Source organism: Aotus nancymaae, unplaced genomic scaffold, assembly GCF_030222135.1.
Source record: "Aotus nancymaae isolate 86718 unplaced genomic scaffold, 86718_ANA_hifiasm-v0.15.2.pri h1tg000009l, whole genome shotgun sequence".
Taxonomy (NCBI): domain Eukaryota; kingdom Metazoa; phylum Chordata; class Mammalia; order Primates; family Aotidae; genus Aotus; species Aotus nancymaae.
This window is the reverse complement of record NW_026988420.1, coordinates 3,695,753-3,717,944: the sequence shown is the minus strand read 5'-3', so window position 1 is coordinate 3,717,944 and position 22,192 is coordinate 3,695,753. Positions and strand designations below refer to the sequence as shown.

Sequence of the window (22,192 nt, the reverse complement as noted above, 5' to 3'; positions counted from 1 at the left end):
CTATAATCCATTTCTAGAAGGCATCGAATTGAAAATTGTTAGCATAGGCAACCATCTGCTCAAAAAATTCACTGCGTGTCACATTGTCCTCTTTCACCCACGCCTTGTGTCGACTACATCTATGTATTTATAAAACTTTGTAGACGTGTCCATTACCTATGGAGCAATATCTTCTCCAGCCGCTGGTGAGAGGCATGGTGTTCAGTCCTTTACACCCATTACATGAAGACAAAGCAGCAGTGACGTTTCTAAGTATTGAGAGAGCTCAAGGTTTATCCCATGATAATCTGGGGGAATTATATTATGCCCTGAAACCGTCCTGTTCTAATTCACCTGGCATAGCTCTTGGGTACAAGTAACTTAGGATGGATAGTAAAGAGTTAAACACGATGAAGGGGAGCAATGTCTAATGGCAGGGGGACTTTCACCTACCGAATTAGCAAAGGAAAAAGGGGAAGGGAGAATAACACTCAGTGGTATATCCTGACATACTATAGCACAATTTCTTTTTTTTTTTTTCTGACTTCTTAGTTTAAGACCTATCAGTCCCTTGCTTTACTTTCTTTTTTTTTAACATTTGTACCCCCTAGTATATTTATTTATTTATTTATTTATTTATTTATTTATTTATTTATTTATTTTAAAGAAAAAAAAAGGAAGAAAGAAAGAAAAAAAAGAATGAAGAAGAGGAAGAAAAAGGAAGAGAAAAAGAGAGAGAGAATGGGAGTATTGCTTTCTTGCCCAGGCTAGAATGCAGTTTAGTAATGGGTATTGAAAACCTCTTTTATGCCAATAATTATACTTAATGATGTAGACAGGAAGGAATAAGGGAAGAAAATAACAAACAAGCAGCCAACCAATATTTCATTTAAACCTATGAAATGCTATGCGATTACTGAGGAGTGATTTACTTCCAATTATGTAGTCACTTTTGGAATAGGTGTGAGGTGGTAATGTATGTTTTGTGTATTTGAAGTGGAGAGTTCTATAAATGTTTATTAAGTTTACTTGTTCCGGGTCTGAGTTCAAGTCCTGGATGTCCTTGTTAATTTTCTGTCTCATTGATCTATAGAATCGTTAGCTCTTCTTGTTACATTGATCCTTTTGCAATTATGTAATGTCCTTCTTTGCCTCTTTTGATCTTTGTTGCTTTAAAGTCTATTTTATCAGAGGCGAGAATTGCATCTCCTGCTTTTTATTTATTTGTTTATTTTTACTCTCTGTTTGGTTGGTAAATCTTCCTCCTTCTCTTTGTTTTGAGTCTTTGTGTATCATTGCATGTGAGATGGGTCTGGATGCAGCATACCGATGGGTTTTGGCTTTTTATCCAATTTGAATATATATGATTTTAATATTGCCATTTGATGCTAGCTGGCTGTTTTGCCCATTAGTTGGTGTAAATTTTTCATTGTGTTGATGCTCTTTGCTTTTTGATATATTTTTGGAAAGGCTGATATTGGTTGTTCCTTTATATGTGTAGTGCTTCTTTCAGAAGCTCTTGTAAAGCAGGTCTAGTGGTGGTGAAGTCTCTAAGTACTTGCTTGTTTGCCTATAGCACAATTTCTAAAGGAATGGGACCTCTCCTTGGCTTGCTTACTTTCCCAGTAATACCAGATGGTTCATTCCTAGAGCCTGTGAGCAGGTTACTGGGGAGAACCACCTTCAAGAGCCAGGCTTCCCCAGCATCTGTGCAGAGCTCTTTCTGCTGATCTGCATCTTCATGCAGAATTAAATTACGCCAACACTAGCACCTCCTCCAGATTATTTAAGAAGAAGGACACATGAGTGCCGCATGCACCCCACAGAACTTCTCCCTTGTTAACCTTCTCTCATAAAATGACCTTTGGATTTTAATACTCAAACTGAGGGAATGTGTTCTCTTTCCGGGTCCACAAGGGGGCGTAGTTTTAAGGGCAAGAACTTCCCAGCGCCATGCCCCCCTCCCATCTCTCTCCATCCAGGAGATTTAACAGTCTCTGTTTTAATTTTCGCGGGTGCGGGAAGAATCAAAAAGTCAATCACTCCAGCGTAAGTTCTAAGGAACTCCTTTCATTGACCTGGGGTCTTACAGAAGGTGGGGCTTCCTCCCAGGTTAAAAGTCCCCTTCTTCCACACCCCTTCAGACTCCATGTTTGGGTCCCCTTCCACAAACACTGCCTTCGTGGAAGCCTTCTTTCTCTCTCCTGGACTTCCCCTCTGGGGTCCCCTTCCACACTCTCTCATGGAAGCCTGTCTTCCCCTCCTAAACTCCATCTCTCTCTATTCCCTAACACTCTCCTGGAAGCTGCTTTCCTGTCCTGGATTCCATCTGTCTGGATTCTCTCACCCAGTGTCAGAGTTAGCTCTTTCTTTCTCTCTCTTTCTCCTTTTTCTCTCTTTACCTAAATAAATCACTTTCTACAAACACTTTTGAGTCTGGCATTTACTGCGTGCTGCGCCGTGGTCTCCTCTCCCATTCTTAGGGGAGTTATAGACCAAGAACCTGGAGAAATGTCCTCTCAGGGGAACTGAGGTCTCCCCTGAACCCCTGAACCCCAACATTACAAAACTCCATAGACCGCAATGATCTCTCAGTATGATAGCTTTTGGCTGGCTTTTTAACTTTTTTCTTTTCTATTTTTCTTTTTTTTGACAGCATTTTACTCTACTGCCCAGGCTGGAGTACAGCAACATAATCATAGCTCACTGTAACCACAAACTCCTGGGCCCAAGCAATCCTCCTGCCTCAGCCTCCCGAGTAGCTGGGACTACAGGTGCACACCATCGTGCCTGGATAATTTTAGAAACAATTTTTTTGTAGAGACAAGGTCTAACAATGTTTCCGAGGCTGATCTCAAACTTCCGGGCTCAGGCGATCCTCCTGCCCTTGGCCTCTCACAGCACTGGGATTACAGGCATGAGCCACTGTGCCTGGCCTTGGCTGACATTTACATAGAAAACATATATAAGTCCCCAAACTCAATATATTTAACAAAACCATATGTGGCAAATGTATCTAGTTAAAACCAAGAAAACAAGTGGCAGAAAGTTTTGAAAGCCTGACAAGCAGCAAGAGGGTGTGCAAAGGCGACGATATATGGTATCCTTGGACGTGATGGGAAAATAACAGACTCTTTTTCACTGCAAATGCCCTAATAGAGCCTGGAGTCCCCATCCAACGGCATTCATGGAGATCTACAGGAGGGTGAGCAAAGCTCTGTGGTGTCCTTTATTCCATCCTGAAGCAGTCCCCTGCCTCCTGGGAAGATTTCAGATGCCTCCCTATTAGGGAGATCCCGCAGGCACCAAGACCATGAGCCTGGCTGGCAGCCCTTGAGTTGGAACACTGGCAGGAATTGCCCCAAGCTCCCCTTGCCAGCTCCTGTGCCACACCCCAGGCAGCCTGACATTAGTTTTCTTCAGGGATGTTGTGGGGATGTGGTCCTGTATCACAGCACCTTTTTGGACTCCTAAGGGAGAAATTCAACACTGAACTCAGTATCAGAAATAGCGCAGTGTCTCTGGAGCAGAATTTTTCTTCTCTAATGAACAGTAATTCTCGTGAGGGATCATGCCTCCTTTTCAATTGGCTTCTTAAAGGGTCTGAGCCAAATATATTCTCTTTGACCTCTGATTTTATCTTCCTTTCCTTTACTCCTATTTTCTCTTATTTTCGGTTATGACATACTGTGTTACATAGATATGTGGGGTAAAAAAGTCTTCCACAGAAAGGTCTAGAGTGAAATAAAATAAAGCAATAAGTAATATAGAAATAGAAACCCAGTAACATGGAAATAGAAACCCAGCCAGCTAGGCTGAATTTACTAACAAACTTGGTTCAAAGCTGGGAGATAAAGATTGTATGTTCTTTTCTTTTCATATCTCTTCTTCTTTTTCTTCTTTTTTTTTTTTCTTTTCTTTTGGAGACAGGGTTTTGCTCTGTTGCCCAGGCCGAAGTGCACTGGTGCAGTCATAGCTCACCGTAGCCTCCAAATCCTTGGCTCAGGTGAACCGCCCACCTCAGCCTCTTGAGTATCTAGGACTACAGGTACACATCACCAAGCCAAGCTAAGTTTTGTGTTTTTTTGTAGAGATGCAGGTCTCTGTTGCTCAGGCTCATCTAAACTCCTTGCCTCAAGCAATCCTCCTTGGCCTCTCAAAGTGCTGGGATTACAAGAGTGAGCCACAGTGCTCAGCAGAGACTACATGTTCTAGTTAATCTCTTACTGTCTTTGATCATTTGTAGAAAGTGAAAATCTTTCTACAGAAATCACCATGAAAGGTTGATAATGTATTTTAAAGCTTTTCTGAAAAGAAGAGACAGTGGTTTTTAGAGGCAGGCTCCTCTCTGACATTCACTGGACGTCTCTGGTTTGTCAACCTCCTACCCAGACCCTCCCTCATTTCTCATCTGCCTTCATGGTTGAACTATCTTGCAATTAAAAATCAACTAAAGGTCACAGAATGCCCTAAAGACATTCACTGATTTAAGATTTTAAAACAATCCAAATACAATGAAAATAATTATGAACACAGTTTGTAATTCGAAAAAGACTGAAAGGGAAAGGGTTGTTTCCTAAAGGCTTTTTTTTTTTTTTTTTTGAGAAAGAATCTCACTGTCACCAGGTTGGAGTGCAGTGGCACAATCTCGGCTCACTGCAACCTCCGCCTCCCATGTTCAAGTGCTTCCCCTGCCTCAGTCTCCCGAGTAGCTGGGACTACAGGCACGCGCCACCATGCCCAGCTAATTTTTTGTATTTTAGTAGAGACGAGGTTTCACCATGTTGGCCAGGATGGTCTTGATCTTGTGACCACAAGATCCACCTGCCTTGGCCTCCCAAAGTGCTAGGATTACAGGCATGAGCCACCACGCCTGATCTCTCAAGTCTTATTTTTTAAAAATGCCTGTCTTAACTTTGGATTAATAAATTAAGGCTGTCTTATCTAATCATCAACATACAGTATTATATCTAAATTGGAGGTCGCCCAGGGGCAAATAATCCTTTTGGGAATTATAAAGATTCCAGAATATCAATTTGTTTAAAACTTGTCTGACTCCTTCTCCAAAGCAGCATATACACACTCTCACCCTTTCTCCCTACCTATTCTTTAGACTTCAGACAAAGCAGGAGCTTCCCTTAACATATTTTCTTTAAAATCCATTTGTAATACCGACTCTAAGAGATCCATGGCTCTTTAGTTCTGTTTGATGGTAAGATGTTACCATCAATAATCTTTTAGAAATGCTAAATACAATCTCCAGCAATACCAGGAAAAGCTTTATTTTAAAATAGTCATATTGATTTTAGTTACACTGATTTTCTGAGCCTACTGCAGCTTCAAAAGCTTTGACAACTGACTTCATATAAGAGCTTTGATCTGTTGAAAAGTCATCAGATTTCTTAGCATGAACATATCCCTGGAGAAGGAGAGAGCAAACTATGTAAACATTAGAGTTTCTATTAAAGTAGCAATGTCAAGACGATGGAAACATTGTTCTGAATCCATCAGTTGATTAATTCTGAATCTGATTGAGAAGGTTATGGGGACACCTTCCAAGTCATCTTGGAATTTGACTTAGGGTATCCTTGAAAGTTCTGGCACCAAGAAGAAGTATTGCAAATCACCTCATTATGAAGTGAGCAAAGAATATAAACAGAAACTTCTCACAAGAAGGCACATAAGCAGCCAACAAGCATATGAAAAAATTCTCATCATCACTAATCATCAGAGAAACACAAATCAAAATCACAATGAGATACCATCTCACATCAGTCAGAATGGCTATTCCTAAAAAAAACAGCCAGGTGCAGTGACTCACTCCTATAACTCCAGCACTTAGGCTGGTGGGTCACCTGAGCTCAGGAGTTAAAGACCAGCCTGGGCAACATGGTGAAACCCCATCTCTGAAAAAATACAAAAATTAGCCAGACATGGTGGTGAGCACTTGTAGTTCTGGGTACTCAGGAGGCTGAGAGGGGAGAATCACCTAAGCCTGTGAGGTCGAGGCTGCAGTGAGCTATGATTGTGCCACTGGACTCCTGCCTGGGTGACAGAGTGAGACTCTGTTAAAAAAAAAAAAAAAATCAAAAAACAGCAGACGTAGGCAAGGCTGAAGAAAAAGAGGGATGTTTATACACTGCTGGTGGGAATGTAAATTAGTTCAATCACTATGGAAAGCAGTTGGAAGATTTCTGAAAGAGCTTAAAACAGAACTAACATTCAACCCAACAATCCCATTAGTGAGTATAAACCCAAAAGAAAATAAATCGTTCTACCAAACAGACACATGCACGCATGTTCATCACAGTACTATTTACAATATCAAAGACATGGACTCAACCTAAATCCCCATCAATGGTGGCCTGGATGAAGAAAATGTGATACATATACATATGGAGTACTACGTAGCCATAAAAAGGAATGAGATAACGTCCTTTGCAGCACCATGGATGTAGCTGGAGGCCATTATCCAGAGTAAATTAACCAGGAACAGAAAACCAATTACCATGCCTTCTCATTGATAAGCGCGAGCTAAACATTGAGTACACGTGGACATAAAGATGGGAGCAATAGACACTGGAACCCCCCTGAGTCTAAAATAAAAGTAAAATCTATTAAGTCGAAAAAAAAAAGATGAAGCTTTACGGGTACAATCCAATAAAAAGATCACCAGTGGCATAAATTTAGTCCAAAAGACACACACACACACACACACACACACACACACACACAGGTTGCTTTTTATTAACTGTGCAAAATTTTTCATAAGATCATTTTAGTCTACAGTTTAAAATTAAATTTAGGGGAAGAATAAATAAGGTTCTTGTTTCATAACTGTTCCTAAAATTAATAGTGTACATTATATTTTCCTTAAGCAGGCCTCTTGAAGAAGAGCAGGGACATAAATCAATATAATACAATAAGTGTATATCTCAGTGGAGAAAAAATCCACAAGATCCATTAACTGTGCCAATAAAGAAAAAAAAAGGAAAAGAAAAAGAACAGCAAGTGAAACCCAACAAACAACAAGGAGTAACCTATACCATCAATTCCAGCGATATTTACACCAGAGAAGCACCGCATCACATACTGAGGCTAGGTGATTCCAGAGGGAAGAACCTATGAAGATTATGTTGATAAAAGCAAAACTTAAGCTTTACTGGCTTTCTATCCCTGCAGACATAGCCCACATCATTTAATTGATTCTATAATTAAAGATTTCCTATGCCCAGGAACTCCCAGAGTTCAGAAGGCTTCTGCTGTTTTCTACCAAGCTCCAGCAGATAACACACAAGAACTCAAGGTGCCCCAGCATGGAACAGGAGCATAGGCCCCAAGAACAGCAGAGGGCAAGAAGCATTTCTGTGGTTTCTTTCTCATAAATGCTGTCATCACCCAGGCATGAGACAAGATGAGATGTAAAATGCTACACAAGCCATACCTGTGTCAGCAATGCAGCGATATGTCCATACCCATAGAACACATGCATGCTGGAGAAAATACCAAGTATGCAGCAAGCCTGTTTGCGCTTCATGGCTTTTATAGCATTGTGGTGCAGAAATGCAAAAAGAGCGAGACATAAGTCATCAATAAAATGCATGGGGCTAGGTGCTGAGGAACATAGGGGAAAATAACAAAAGATTGTATTTTAATTCTGTGATGGGGCAGTGACTGTGCTTAAAAAGAAAGTGGGGCCAGGCACAATGGTTCACACCTGTAATCTCAGCACTTTGGAAGGCCGAGGCAGATAGATCACTTGAGGCCAGGAGTTCGAGACCAGCCTGGCCAACACGGCAAAACCCTGTCTCTACTAAAAATACAAAAATTAGCCTTGTGTGGTGACGCACGCCTGTAATCCCAGCTACTCGGGAGGCTGAGGCACAAGAAACGTGTGAAGCCGGGAGGTGGAGGTTGCAGTAAGCGAAGATCACACCATTGCACACCAGCCTGGGCATGACAGCGAGACACTGTCTCAAAAAAAAAGTGGATAAGAAAAAGAGGCTCATGCTTCTCATCATACCCTAGGCAGTGGGCCCCGGTATGAGTCCTGAATAAATGACAAACTATGTGTCAGTGTCCTGAATGCAACGTACAGGCACCAAGAGCCTCAGTGGTAACCATTTCTGAAGAATTCCTCACACCACAGAGGGGTTGACCAATCTTCCCCTTCCACGGTCACCAAGCATGTGATTTCTGCTTTTTTATATGTACTTGTCTGTTACATGGGTATATTGCACACTGGTGGGAATTGGGTTTCTAGTATACCCATTACCCAAATAGTGAACCTTGTACTTGACAGGTAGTCTTTCAAGCCTCAGCTCTCCCCCTCTTTTGGAGCCCCAATGTCTATTATTTCCATCTTTATGTCCATGCATACCCACTGTTTATCTCCCAGTTGTCAGTGAGAACAAACAACAGTTGGTTTTCTGTTTCAGCGTTAGTTCGCTTAGGATAATGGAAACCATTAAGATAATGGTTTCCAGCTCCATCCATGTTGCTGCAAAGGATATGATTTCATTCTTCTTCATGGCTGTGTAGTATTCCATGGTGTATGTATACCACACTTCCTTTATCCAGTCAACCGCTGATGGGCACTTAGGTTGGTTCTATGACTTTGCTATTGCCAACAGAAGCATGTGATTTCTAGTGCAGCATAATTCTGTGCAGAACTAAGCATTTCATCTGAAACACGAGAACCAAGTATGTGCACTCTACTTCCATGTATACAAACAACACTTGAAAAACAGTCCTGAGGTCAGGAGCCGTGGCTCACGCCTGTACTCCCAACACTTTGAGAGGCTGAGGCAGGAGGATTGCTTGAGCCCAGGAGTTCAAGACCAGCTTCAGCAACACAGAGAGACCCCTGCTGCTACAAAAAATGCAAAAATTAGCCAGGAGTGGTGGCGCACACCTGTAGCGGCAACTACTTGGGAAGCTGAGGTGAGCAGCTCAGTTGAGCCCAGGAATTCAAGACTGCAGTGAGCTATGATTGCACCGCTACACTTCCCACCTGGAAGACAGAGAGAGATCCTGTCTCAAAAACAAAACAAAACAAAAGGAAAAGAAAAATAGATCTGAAATAAACTTCAGGACACACCTGCAATTTTCAGAGAAAGTCCATAACATTTCCTTCTCCTTTCTCACCCCCTACTTATCCAGGAAGATCCTTAGGGAAGATGCCTTTTACCTGCGATCGCAGAAAGACACAGTGCCAAGGCTTAGGAATGCGGGCAGAGCTTGCAACAACTCAACTCCCACAGATCAGAATTATAAGAAGAAGCCATTCTGCAGACTAGCTCAGATTTCTCCAAACTGTGGGAAAGTAACTACCCACCATTCCACACAAAGCCAAAAAAGCCTCATGTGTGGCTGTGTCTCTTTAGATAACACGCATGATGGAAAGCATTGGTCACAAACTGTCCCCTGTCAAGGACTCTGCTCTAGTAGAAATAAAACGCATACATTGAAAAAACAGCCAGGCTCCAAGAAAGAACGTCTACCATTTAAGAACATGTGAACGCCCAGGAGTTCACCTACTTATGCATCCTAAGGGTTTTTTTCTGAGACTGCTTCCCTTTGAGAAGTGTAAACATAGTTCTATCATTTGCAAAGAGAAAAAAAAAGAAAAAAGGAAGAAAATGAGCAGGCTAGATGCTTGCAGCAATTCATAGAACCTCACAAAACTGGGGTGCCCCTGCCTAGGAAATCTGAGGCCTCTGACCAACCCACAAGCACGTGACAAGATGCATCCCTAGGATTTTGGTAGGAACCATCAAAGCCCCCAAACTAAAGAAGTCAGGGTTGACACCAGAAGAAAACGCTCACTCCATGTTTATGCAAATCTAAAGATCCCCAAGGAAAGAATGTCACCTGCCACGCTGTGGCTGGAGTTTCTGCTCTATGCCAGGGTTGCCAGAGACATCCTACTCCCTAGGGGAGCACTGTAGATGAAGCACAAAAGTCCTCTGGCCGTGAGTACCCAAACACATGGACACACAAGGACCTCCGAGGTAAACTGGCAAAAACCCCAGTGCCATCTCTGCCCTGGCTCCTGTGCTGAGTGATGTGGGCTCATACCAGCAACCATAACATTCTTCACACACAAATCAAGCCCCAGATCTTTAAAATGAAAACATTAAAAAGGAATTATGATACTTCATTAATGCATGGATAAACAAAATGTGGGATATCTGTAAAATGGAATATTATTCAGCAGTAAATAAAAGAATGACGTTCTAATTCAAGCTACTACACAGATGGTCCCTTATGCTAAGTAAAAGAAACCAGGCACAAAGGCCACATACCATATGACTGAATTTGAAGGAGGAACCCAGAATAGGTAAATCCTTACAGACAGCAAGTTGATTAGTGATTTCTAGGAGCTGGGGGAGGGCGAGAATGGGAAGTGACTGTTGACAGGTACAGCTTTATTTTGGGGGGTGAGGAAAATGTTCTGGAATTAGATCACTGCGATGGCTGCATGACTTTGTGAATATACTAAAATGAATTTAATGTATGTAATTTACAGCTCAGTAAACAAAAAAAAATTTTAATTCCTGCATTCTGTATGTAGGTGATATTTTAATCAAGAGGTAAGCTTTAAAAAAAATGACACAAGCCCACACTTTACAAAGAAGCAATTCATATTAATTTTTCACATTAAAAAAAAAGTTGCTTTGTTAGAAGAAATCAAGCTAGTCCTAGACTGGATAATCTCAAATTGTTTTCCAGAGCTCAGGGGAAAGAAAATCAATTCCCATTCCTTTAAAATTATATGAGATTTCCACCCACCCAAAATAAAAGTCACTCGTAGAATTCATCAATTAAAATCTATTTAGAGAAAGCATATATACTTAACAATGTTGAGGTTTCTAATCTATTCAAAGGCTATATTATCAAAATAACCAGAAGACCGATTATATACACTCACTCATTATGTGTTTATATATGTGTTTATGTGTTTTAGGAAGAAATAGCCACTTAAGCAAGAAGGGACAATATTATCTAGTTTCTTACCTTGACTTATAATTACATTTAAGCAACCACTATAAACTACCCCCTTGGCCTGGCACGGTGGTTCACACCTGTAATCCCAGCACTTTGGGAAGCCAAGGCAGGTGGACCACCTGAGGTCAGGAGTTCTAGACCAGCCTGACCAACACAGTGAAACCCCATCCCCACTAAAAATACAAAAATTAGCTGGGCATGGTGGCGGGCACCTATAATGCCAGCTACTCAGGAGGCTGAGGCAGGAGAATCGCTTGAACCTTGGAGGAGGAGGTTGCAGTGAGCCGAGATCGTGCCATTTCACTCCAACTTGGGCAACAGAGCGAGACTATGTCTCAAAAAAAACAAAACAAAACAAAACAAAAAACCTAGCTCCTCATTTGTTTCCCAAAACATCTCAAACCCTCCTCTAGTCTGGTCACTATTCATTCCCCAGTTGACTACGGTAGGCTGCTGCTACCATTTTCTGAAATTGCTCTGCCCGAGGTCAATGGCAAGTCTTTGCCAAATCCAGTGGCGCACAACCGCTCCTGCTCCTACAAAGCTCCTGCAGCATTTGGCATCCCCCTTCTTGCAGCAATCCCTATTTGGGCATCAAGGAATTCTCCCAGTGGTTGTTTCCTTCCTGCCCCTCCACACAGGCCCCCCGTGTCCATCCCTTACCGGACATCTCCACTTGGAGGTCCTGCCTGCTTCTCCAGCTCTCTAAAACCAAAATGGAATTGTTTATCTTTCTGCAAATCTGCTATTTATCTAAGGACTCAAAACACAAACATCAGAGCTATTACTGATTTTCTTCCTTTGTGATAACTGGCTCCTAAACCTTCCTCGTTTCGCTGCCAAACTGTCTAAAAGCCCAGTCCTTCCTCAAAATCCCCACAGCCATCCCTCTCCTCCAGACGTTTATCCTCCCAGCCTGGACCACTGCACCCTGCTGACTCCTGCCCAGGCCACCTCCCTGTCACCAATGCCTTATCCCTGGCTCTAAGCCCGAGAGCACTCCCTGCCTAAGGCCATGGCCTTCTCCTGGCCTGCAGGAGGAAGCCTAAATGCCTCAGCGCATCAAACAAGGCTCTTCCCACCCAGGCTCAAAGGGACATGTCCTGCCTCCTCAAATAACAACTTCACCCAAGCTTGTGAAGAATGTGTATCTTCCGTCGGGTACCCAGTGCCTGAGGAAACACCGCGTTTCCCACGTTATGTGGCAGTCTATTAAAGTGACTCATTTCTTTAATAATTAATACACTTGAAAGGGATGCATTCAAGGGTTCAAATTACTGCAGCATGAAGAACTATTCCGCTCCACGTACCCAGCCATCTAACTGCCCATTTTCCTCCTTGGGGAGAAGGGGGTGAATCTCCCAGATTTGGGAGAGCCCTTCCAAACAGTAAACATGCTTGATTACTTCTTTTCTTTTTTTAGAGAGTCTCGCTGCTGTCAGCCCAGGATGGAGTGTAATGGTACAATCTTGGCTCACTGCAAACTCTGCCTCCCAGGTTCAAGCAATTCTCCTGCCTCAGCCTCCCAAGTAGCTGGGACTACAGATGCCCACCGCCACGCTTGGCTAAATTTTGTATTTTTAGTAGAGACAGGGTTTTGCCATATTGGCCAGGCTAGTCTTGAACTCCTGATCTCAGGTGATCTGCCCACCTCGGCTTCCCAAAGTGCTGGGATTAGAGGCATGAGCCACTGTGCCCAGCCAAGCCATCTTTATTGAATGGCTTAAATGAACTTGTTTCCAAAAAGAAGTTTGGCTGAGTATTTTATCATTATGTTTCAAAGGAACCGTGTAAATATTTCAATGTGTTTTACAAGCCACTTTTCAATTAAGTGCAACAGCAGTTAGACTTAAATATATGCCTATGATGCTCAGAAGTCCCTGCAGAGATCATGAGCAGTACTCAGAGGAGAGAAGAAGGGAATCACCAATTAACTCCCTCCTACAATGGGACATTCCTGTTGCAATACCTATTTCCAAATAAACATCCTTCCTTGTAGAGAGCTCTCTCTCTGTGTGTTATGTAGGTTGACTCGTGCGAAGGTCAAGTTCATAGCTTTATTAAAACCATGAATAGTAATGGAAATTTCTTATGACAATATATGCAAGTCTCTTTTGGTAACTTTTTTAGAAGTTTGTACTAAGAGCAAAACAGGGAAGGCAAGGATGTTTATTGACAGAAGGCTACAATGACAATGGGGATTTTAACTCATTGGTCTAACGGAGACCTTTTAAAAATCTCTAGAGCCAGCGGAGCCTTCCAAGTGCGTGCTCTCAAACCTCACCGGTACCTGACACAAAGCCTTACAAACAGGTCAGTGCTTTAAAAATAAACACTTCTTAGTCTATTAAGCAAGTGCTTGTGCCAAAATATATTACTGGGATCAATAATACTTGCTTTCAAAAATGCCTCTTTATGTATTTACTAGGTCCTTAAGAAATTCTTTATATTATTATTAATTCATATGTGTTTTTGTTTAAATAATACTATAGGAATGAACCAGAAAAAAAAGAGGGGGCAATGATAATGATACTGCTTTGTTTTTTCTGAAAACTGGAGCTCAGGGTTTGAGCACTCCCCCTCTTTTTATCACTTTCAAGAGTTGTTTCTTATCACCATTTCATAGCTGGTGGGACTGAGGTAGGGAGGATGTAAGGAGCAGATCTGTTCTAAGTACTGCATGATACGGAAAAATGCTGATGAATTTAAGAGAAGCAAAAATAATAATAATAATAAGGAAACAAATTGAAATATCCCCAGAGGGAACTTTCATCAGATGTCGCCTTTATCAGTCCTGCCAAGCTGTGGAATTTGGCATCACATACAAACACACAGTTTCTTCATCTGCAACAATTTCCATGGCACCACGCAGAGTCACTGCAGGCTACATAGATCAAAATCCATTTGTGTTTTCTTTTCTCTACGTCTACTTCCAGTTCTGCGCAAGTAAAAACTAATAGTTCCTTGTGTAATTTTCAAGTTGCCATACAGTTTACTTCTCTTTTAAAAGGAGAAGGCCAGGCACAGTGGCTCACCCCTGTAATCCCAGTTCTTTGGGAGGCTGAGGCAGCAGAATCGTTTGAGCCCTGGAGTTCAAGACCAGCCTGGGCAACACAGTGAGACCCTGTCTCTACAAAGGATTTTAAAAATACCCAGGCGTGGTGGCACAGGCCTGTAGTCCTAGCTAATCAGGAGGTTGAGGTGGGAGGACGGCTCAAGTCCAGAAGTTCGAGGCTGCAGTGAGCTATAATCATACCACTATACTTGAGCCTGGGCAACAGAGATGGACCCTGACTCTAAAAAAAATTTAAAAGAGGAGAGACTACAAGTTTTAGAGAAACATGTTTTAAAATGTAAAAAGGACAGTTTATGTGTCCCATGCATAGTAAAGATTGGGGTTCTGGAAGGATCCAAAAAACAAAATGTACTCCTAAGTAAGCATCTGGTTAGCCACTGCAACACTAGAACCAGATCTGTTCTATGGGAATACTCTGTGTGAAATGACTTTTAATCTGTGCTTTCTATGCCAAAGTGATTAGTAATATTTCTAAAGAATTTCAGCTCTTTGTTGATCTAGAGTTATGTCACACTTTACACAATAGGCAAAATCCTAAATATTTCATGTGCAGACTTTGAACCTCAATCAAAGCTTTAGAAATAAAGAGAAGGCATGGTTGAAATAAAATAACCTCAGGAAGACATCCCATGGAAGTCATTTTTTTTAAGTAGGTAGAGGTTTGTACAGAGCTGTTTATAGCTGCACCAGTTAAACCTTAAGTTCGTCATTTAATGCTTGAGCTTACTAAGAACAGAACAGAGCCTTCAAATGAAACTGCTTCTTGTGTTCAAGTTGCCTGTTGGATATCCATTACTATCATCAATATTCTGGAAAATATTTCTAGGTAGCTATCTGTGACCATGTTAATGAGAGCATTGAACTTTTTTCTTTTTTAAATTCTGGGATACATGTACAGGACATGCAGGTGTGTTACATAGGTAAACGTGTGCCGTGGTGGTTTGCTCCACAAATCAACCCATCACCTAGTTATTGAGCCCCGCATGCATTTGCTATTGAGAGCACTGAATTTTACAAATCAAATAGGAAGCTCATTTCAATTATCACCAAAAATGTTATTTTCTATTCACAAAATTACATCTAAAAGCATATCTATTGTTCAATGTAATAAGCTTAAGGATATCACATTTCCCAGAGAACAGTTTTTTGGTTTCTGATGTGCTTTTGTTTTTTTGTTTTGTTTTGTTTTTGAGACAGGAGAACAGTTTTTAAAATGCTAACGAGGGAGGCACAGCCTCTTCCAAAGCCTTGACTCTGCTCTAGCCAAAACCACTCCTGGCCACCTGGTCCCACTTCATCCTTGACTTTGATGGCCACAGAGCCCTGCTGTGCCACCTTCCTGTCTCTATTCACCTTCTTCTGGCCAATTCATTCTAAAATGGTTCTTTTCAAACGTTTAAAAAAAATACAAATGAAGAATTTGCAAATTACAGAAAGAAAGAAGTCTGAAAGGACAAGGAGGACTCCCTTTGGACCCTCTCCCTATCTTTCAAAATGAAGTCAAAATCCAAGATGCTCCCAAACTTGAGTCTGAAGGCTGAGTCCGTGACTGCATTTTCCACAGAAACCCTTCAATAAAAGCACCTAAAGCTCCAGGAAGATAGTGTATCCACAACCAATGTGTGCATTTTTACATGAAGTATGTATGTATCATGTTCCTTTCCAGAAGTATACATCCACCTGCCTCAATTCTCTGTTCCTTTCAATTGTCAGCAGAATCAGAGCCACAATTGCCTGTTTGTGCATTGTTGGAAAATATATATTAAGGGCCAGGGTTCTTTGCAGAGCACTCTTTCCTGACCACCTAGAGCAAAGATCATCTATTCACACTGCACCACTTACCAGCCCTTGATTGTATTTCACTCTCACACTTGCTGTTTCCTAATCATTGATCTTACATATCTCCATTGTGGAAGACAGTATGGCGATTCCCAAGGACCTAGAAATAGAAATTCCATTTGACCCAACAATCCCATTACTGGGTATATATCCAAAGGATTATAAATCATTCTACTATAAGGACACATGCACACGAATGTTCATTGCAGCACTGTTTACAATAGCAAAGACCTGGAACCAACCCAAATGCCCATCGATGATAGACCGGACAGGGAAAATGTGGCACATATACACTATGGAATACTATGCAGCCATAAAAAACGATGAGTTTGTATCCTTTGTAGGGACATGGATGAACCTGGAAACCATCATTCTCAGCAAACTGACACAAGAACACAAAATCAAACACCACATGTTCTCACTCATAGGCGGGTGTTGAACAATGAGAACACATGGACACAGGGAGGGGAGCACCACACACTGGGGTCTGTTGGGGGGAAATAGGGGAGGGACAGCGGGGGGTGGGGAGTTGGGGAGAGATATCGTGAGGAGAAATGCCACATATAGGTGAAGGGGAGGAAGGCAGCAAATCACACTGCCATGTATGCACCTATGCAACAACCTTGCATGTTCTTCACATGTACCCCAAAACCTAAAATGCAATTAAAAAAAAATCTTACATATCCAGTTTGATATAAATTCCCTAAAGCAAGATATTATATCTTACAACTCTGTAGAGGCCTGCACAGAATCAAAACTTGTACTAAAACATTACAGTTGATGAGAACAAAAAAAAACCTCACTGCTGGTTCCTAGGGTCTCTTCTCTGTTTGCATCACGGCACTTCTTGTGTTCCTGGAAACTCCGACTGCCCAGTGAGTAAGTGCTTTGGGCATTAGTTAAACTTCATGATAGTTCTGTGATGTGCACACTTGGGAGCTGTGTGTCCCTCCCCCTAACCTTCCACTCCATGACACTGGCAGAAAGTCTGCAGACTCACGAGAAATGGGCAGCAGAATGGAAGCAAATTCACCTTCACAGAGGACCTACTAAGTGCCAGGGATTTCACACATCACTTCATTTAAACTTTGCAAGGAGAAAAATATCGTCATCTCTGTTTAAAGTTCAATGATCTGTTTAAGTTCACATAGCCAGCAGAAAAGAGAGCTGGGAGTGTGCAGTGATGTCTGACTCCAAATCCTTGTCCCTTCCGCTCCCTCATATAGTGAAGAGATAAAATAGAAACACCAGAATCAATAGCAAGGACAAAGGCAATCCAGTTGGAACTCAATAACCCACATGGTAACGAGGATAACATTTCACACATGTGCTGCACGTTATAACATACAAACTGTCTCATTTTGCGTTATCTAAGTCTATCCTCAATGAAACTTTATAAGACAGTGATAAATTCAGGACACAGTACCCCAAAATATGGCACTGTGGCATTTGAGAAAACTGCAGAAGCAGGAAGGCCACTCTCACCTTCCCCTTGCCCTCCTCCCCCAGAGCAGGCCATAAGACCCTCACGGGAGAGGTGCCCTCTCTGTACCTGGAGAAAAGGAGCATCCTTACCTCTTAAGACACAGGGACAGAGAGAAGAACCTGAACAAACAGGCTTTGCTGAGTTCCCCCGGTTCATTACCATTAACCAGATCACACTGCCTTAACCAATCCCACTTCTCCAGAATTATCCACTTCTCATCAAACTGAGCATAAAAAACATGTTTCCTTGTTTCTTTGGGTCTTCACTCCTGAAAGCTCCCCGGTCACAGAAAACTTACATTCAATGTGTATGCTTTTCTCTTATTAATCTGTCTTTTGTCACAGATAGGGGCCTCAACCATGAGGCTAGTGATAGGGGAGAAAAAGAAATCTGTTCTCCTACAGTAGCAATATCAGTATTTCTCCAGGTTTTAGATGAGGGTATTTGGGGTTAAGTGGGTGAACCAAAGCCCCAAGGGTGCAACTCACTGACCAAGACCAGAAATAAGTTTATAGGGCCGAGTGCCTGGAGCCACTGCACTGAATGATGACAATGGGAACCTAAAAGTTCAGAGCAGTCATATATCTCAGCAAGAGTGTGGGGAGCTTTTCCTAAACACACGCGTGCACACCCACGCATGCAGACACACACACACACACACACACACACAGCCCTGGTTCTAAGGTGATTCTGACACATCCTTCTATCCCCTCACTTCTCTTCCTTTTTTTCCCCCTCCTTCAGCCCACTACTTCAAGGACCAGTTCATTAGAGGATGTGGTTCTGTTTTTAACACAAGGACTGAGATGAGAAATCTCAGAGCAGCCCAACTTAGGATGAATTCTCTCCTGCAAACTGACTGTTAAACACAAGTACATATAGTCAAGGCAAGGAAAACCGGTGCTTCAATAGAAAATGATGAACTGTTGAACTCACACCCTTCTGGGATATTTGATTCTAGCATTTCATTGTCTGAGCTCTGTGAACGGTGGTTCTCGGAAGGCGATACAAAATCCTCCTTGTCTGGAGACCTGGAAATGCTGTCGGGTGGCAGCTCAGCTCATTGCTCCTGCTGTACTGTGGGAGATGCCAGGTCAGCCTCTGTTTGCACATTCATTTCAATCCTCCTGACCTACCAATGCATCTGCCCTTTGAATTCTGCTTGGAATCGGTTGTAACATCTTCCCAGTTCTCTCTTCCACACTAAGTCTATGAGAGTTATGATTTAACTTTTTGGAAAAAAAAATAATCCTCCAACATGGTATGGTACTAGATCTACAGAAGGCAGAGTAGCCTTGTACCAAAGGAGACCACAGTTTCTCAGTGAAGGTCTGGCACTGCAAGGCTTAAAACCCTATTTGTTACCTTCTATAGGGCACTGCCATTTATCTGTTGACTTTAAAAGACTGCAAGAAAATGTCAGCTGATGCCGCTTTCACATACAGCCTTTCCTAGTTCCACACAAATGTTAGGGGCATTATTACAGGACAGTGGGGATCTTCTGATACAGGGTCCCGTTATTCCACATGTGAAGATGTGTATTCATTGGGAGCTATGTCCTGGGCAGAGAGATGTTGGCTCCCTAGTTGCTAATTGGAGAATTTATGGGCTTCCTGAAGCAAGCCACTGAAGGAAAAGGCGGGCTGAGAGGGTCTGTTAATGGGGGAAATGAGAGTTTACTGGACATATGGGTATGAGAAGTGTAAGAGGTAAAATCCAAAGCCTACATCATGAACAAGGAGGCCTGGGAGCATGGTACACAGAGCACCAGTTAATTTTACTTTCAGACACTTGAAGTGCCAATCAACTGATTTCCACAATAAATCCAACTGCATATTGCATCCATTGTATATCCATTTATGCTTAAATGTTTTCATACTGGCTTGAGATTTGCTGTGCATAAGTCAATGAACATTTGGTGAACATCCCTGCTGAGGCAGGCACTGTGTAAGCAAAGAGGCACAGCCAGCAGCCTCCTGATCAGAATCGTGCTATGCTTATGAGAAATGCAGATTCCTGGGCTCCATCCCAAATATAGTGAGTGAGAAATCTCTACTGTAAACAAACTTCCAGTCCTACACACTGAAGTTTCAGAATCACTGAGCCAGACTATCCTAACAAGTCTAAGTTGAACAATTGGGCTATACGATCATCAAATTTGGAGCATTAAAGAGGCTTTAATCCCATCTGTACCATGAAGTTAATAGTATCAGACTTTCACCTGCCTCACAGGACTGTTAGGGTAATCAAAAGGGATAATACATGTGAAAGTGCTTTGTAAGCTAATGAAGTAAAAATTATTATCCAGCTGCCTTAAATTCTTTCTGAAACAAATTAGAATATGGGTCCATGAATCAATCAATGAAAACTTATCCAGCATCTGAGATTGTTGTGGTCCGTGAGATCGGCACGTCTGCTGGGGGTCTCTTGACCAGCAAGAGGGTCCCAGTACCTGGAAGAGAGAGTGCGCGGAAGAAAAGAATGACAGAAAGAATGAGGTCTGGAGGGCTGAGTCAGGCCACGCCCAAGACAGCAGTTTAGTCTGGTGCACAAGAGTTTATATATGTTTTTTCATACAGTGACTGACGTAGGTCCCATTACAAAAGTTTTATCAGGAGGGAACAGAAAATTACAAAGGAAGCAGGGGAGGGGGTAGCATACAGGTTTATCTAAAGGTCACTGAACACAAAACAAACAAAAGATTCTTATCCTATAAAGATTCTTATCCTCTTATCAATAACTACAGTTACAGTAAGCAACATCAAGGCAAGCGATAATTTGAGGGGTAGCAATTTTCTAGTAACATGTGAGCGATCACAGGATTTAGTGAATGCAGGTAAACAGAGTCATAAAAACAGCCCAGAACGGGAACTTCAAGGGAGACAATGGTCTCGTAAATGGTCACGCAGGCCTCACCCAGACATGCCATTAGCTCAGTGGATCAAGAATAGGCTTCTGCAAACTCAGGCCTCTATCACTTCCTTCTTTTTTCCTCAGCTCGACTGCCCTCAGCAGGGGAGAATATGTCCGGGCTCTAACTCCGTAATGGCGGAGACATGGAGGGGTCTCTACGCTGGTGGACTGATCCCCATATGAGATGACGGTCCATAAATATTAGTTCATAAATGAATCGGCTTACAGATTGTCCAGTTTAATTGTCTCATCTATGGATGAAGATGGGTGCCAAAATGGCAAAGAAACTGGCCAGTGTCTAGCCCAGACCAAAAAGGCAGGACTTAAGAGCCAGGAATTTGGGGGAGAGGGAGAAATGAAGTGAAATAAAAGCAAAAGGTCCTGGGTAGTTGGGGCTCACTTTTGTAGAAGATGGAGACTCAGTTATACCAACAGGCTGAAAATGAAGGAAATACCTGGTTCGGCTAAGCTAAGGGAAGCTAAACCACACCTATCTCCAGAGATGACCAAGAATTAATGGGAAACTGGGGACAAAAGGTCTCAGGATGCAAGGACAACAGGCAAGTGGACAGAAACTCAGTGCCTCAATACTTCATAATTAAAGTTCTGATAAATGGCTCTACTTGATCTGGAATCCAGTGTTCTAAATCACCGCCCGTGGTGGCCCAAGTTTTCAACCACATAGCAATTCCAAGCAGGAAAAGTGCTCAAAACCCAGACACCACTCATCAAGAAACACAAGTCACAAGCACAAAATACAGTTTGGATTATTGCTCCATTCAGATATCTTTACTTTGTATATGGGCCTCAGAATTTTCAACCTGAAAAAAAGTTGCTTTGTGTATCCCCCATGAATAAAAGAAAGTAAAAAAGCTGAACGATACCATTCAGAGGCCAATGATAAATATCAATAAAGTTAACCTTTCTGGAAGAATCAGTGACAATTTATGCTTCTCCTGGGCCATTTCTAAGTCATGTGATACAACAAATTCACCAAATAATGACAGTAGTGGTCCACAGCTAATGTTTCCTGAGGGCTTTGGAATCTGTCCACTTTGAGAGGACTGGATGCAAGAGTAATACGGGTTCTTAAATTTCTGTAAAGGAGATAAACACGCAGACATTAAAGCTGTCCAGAATCAATACACACTGTCTGCGCTTGCTCTGAAAACACATCATCCAGGGCTCCCATCTTCTAACCCTGGTGCCAGGACTAACCCTGGAGCCTTCCAAGAGACTTTCAAGTGAAATCTATTGATAACATTTTATTTTAAACAGGGGTAGGGGTGGGAGGGGGGAACAGCAGGACAAACAAGCCCAATGGCAATGACAGGACAAGCCCTAGTGTCTTACCGTTGGCAGGCTGCCAGTGCCCTTTCAGTCGTAAGGGCTTTATCCGGAATTTTAATCACTGAAATACAGTTCTCAGATAATCCTAGTAATTCATTCAACAAATGTTTATTTTCTCTAGTAGAAACAGTGAACCAAACCCAATACCTGTCTCATGGAGACTGCAATCTAGCCGGGGTTGGTGGGGGCTGGGCACAGGACAAATGAATGAATGTATAACATATTCAATAAAGAAAAAGAGGCCAGGTATAGTGGCTCATGCCTACAATCCCAACACTTTGGTAGTCCACAGCAGGAAGACTGCTTGAGGCCAGAAGTTTGAGACCAACCTAGGCAACATAGTGAGATCCCATCTCTACAAAAAAATTTAAAAATAGTCAGAGTGGTGGCAAACACCTGTGGTCTCAACTACTTGAGAGGCTGAAGCAAGAGAATCCTTTGAGCCCAGGAGTTCAAAGCTGCAGTGAGCTATGATCGGGCCACTGCACTTCAGCCTGGATGGCACAGCAAGATCCTGTCTTTAAAAAAGAAAGGATGGG

General features: G+C 42.2%; 1 protein-coding gene across 4 annotated transcripts in view; it reads right to left on the bottom strand.

The window, feature by feature from the left end:
* Positions 1-22,192, bottom strand: part of ATP8A2 (ATPase phospholipid transporting 8A2) — a 670,261-nt gene that overhangs the window by 608,843 nt on the left and 39,226 nt on the right. The window contains exon 1 of one of the 4 annotated variants that reach the window (XM_021677384.2): positions 15,908-15,929. The exons of 2 other annotated variants lie outside the window; for them this stretch is intronic. Coding sequence is in view for 1 of the 2 variants with exons in the window: in XM_021677382.2 (XP_021533057.2) it covers positions 157-196 (40 nt within the window). In the remaining variant the exon portion in view is untranslated. Of the gene's footprint in view, positions 1-156; positions 600-15,907; positions 15,930-22,192 lie in introns of those variants that run through there. One more of the 4 variants, XM_021677382.2, reaches the window with a different exon arrangement.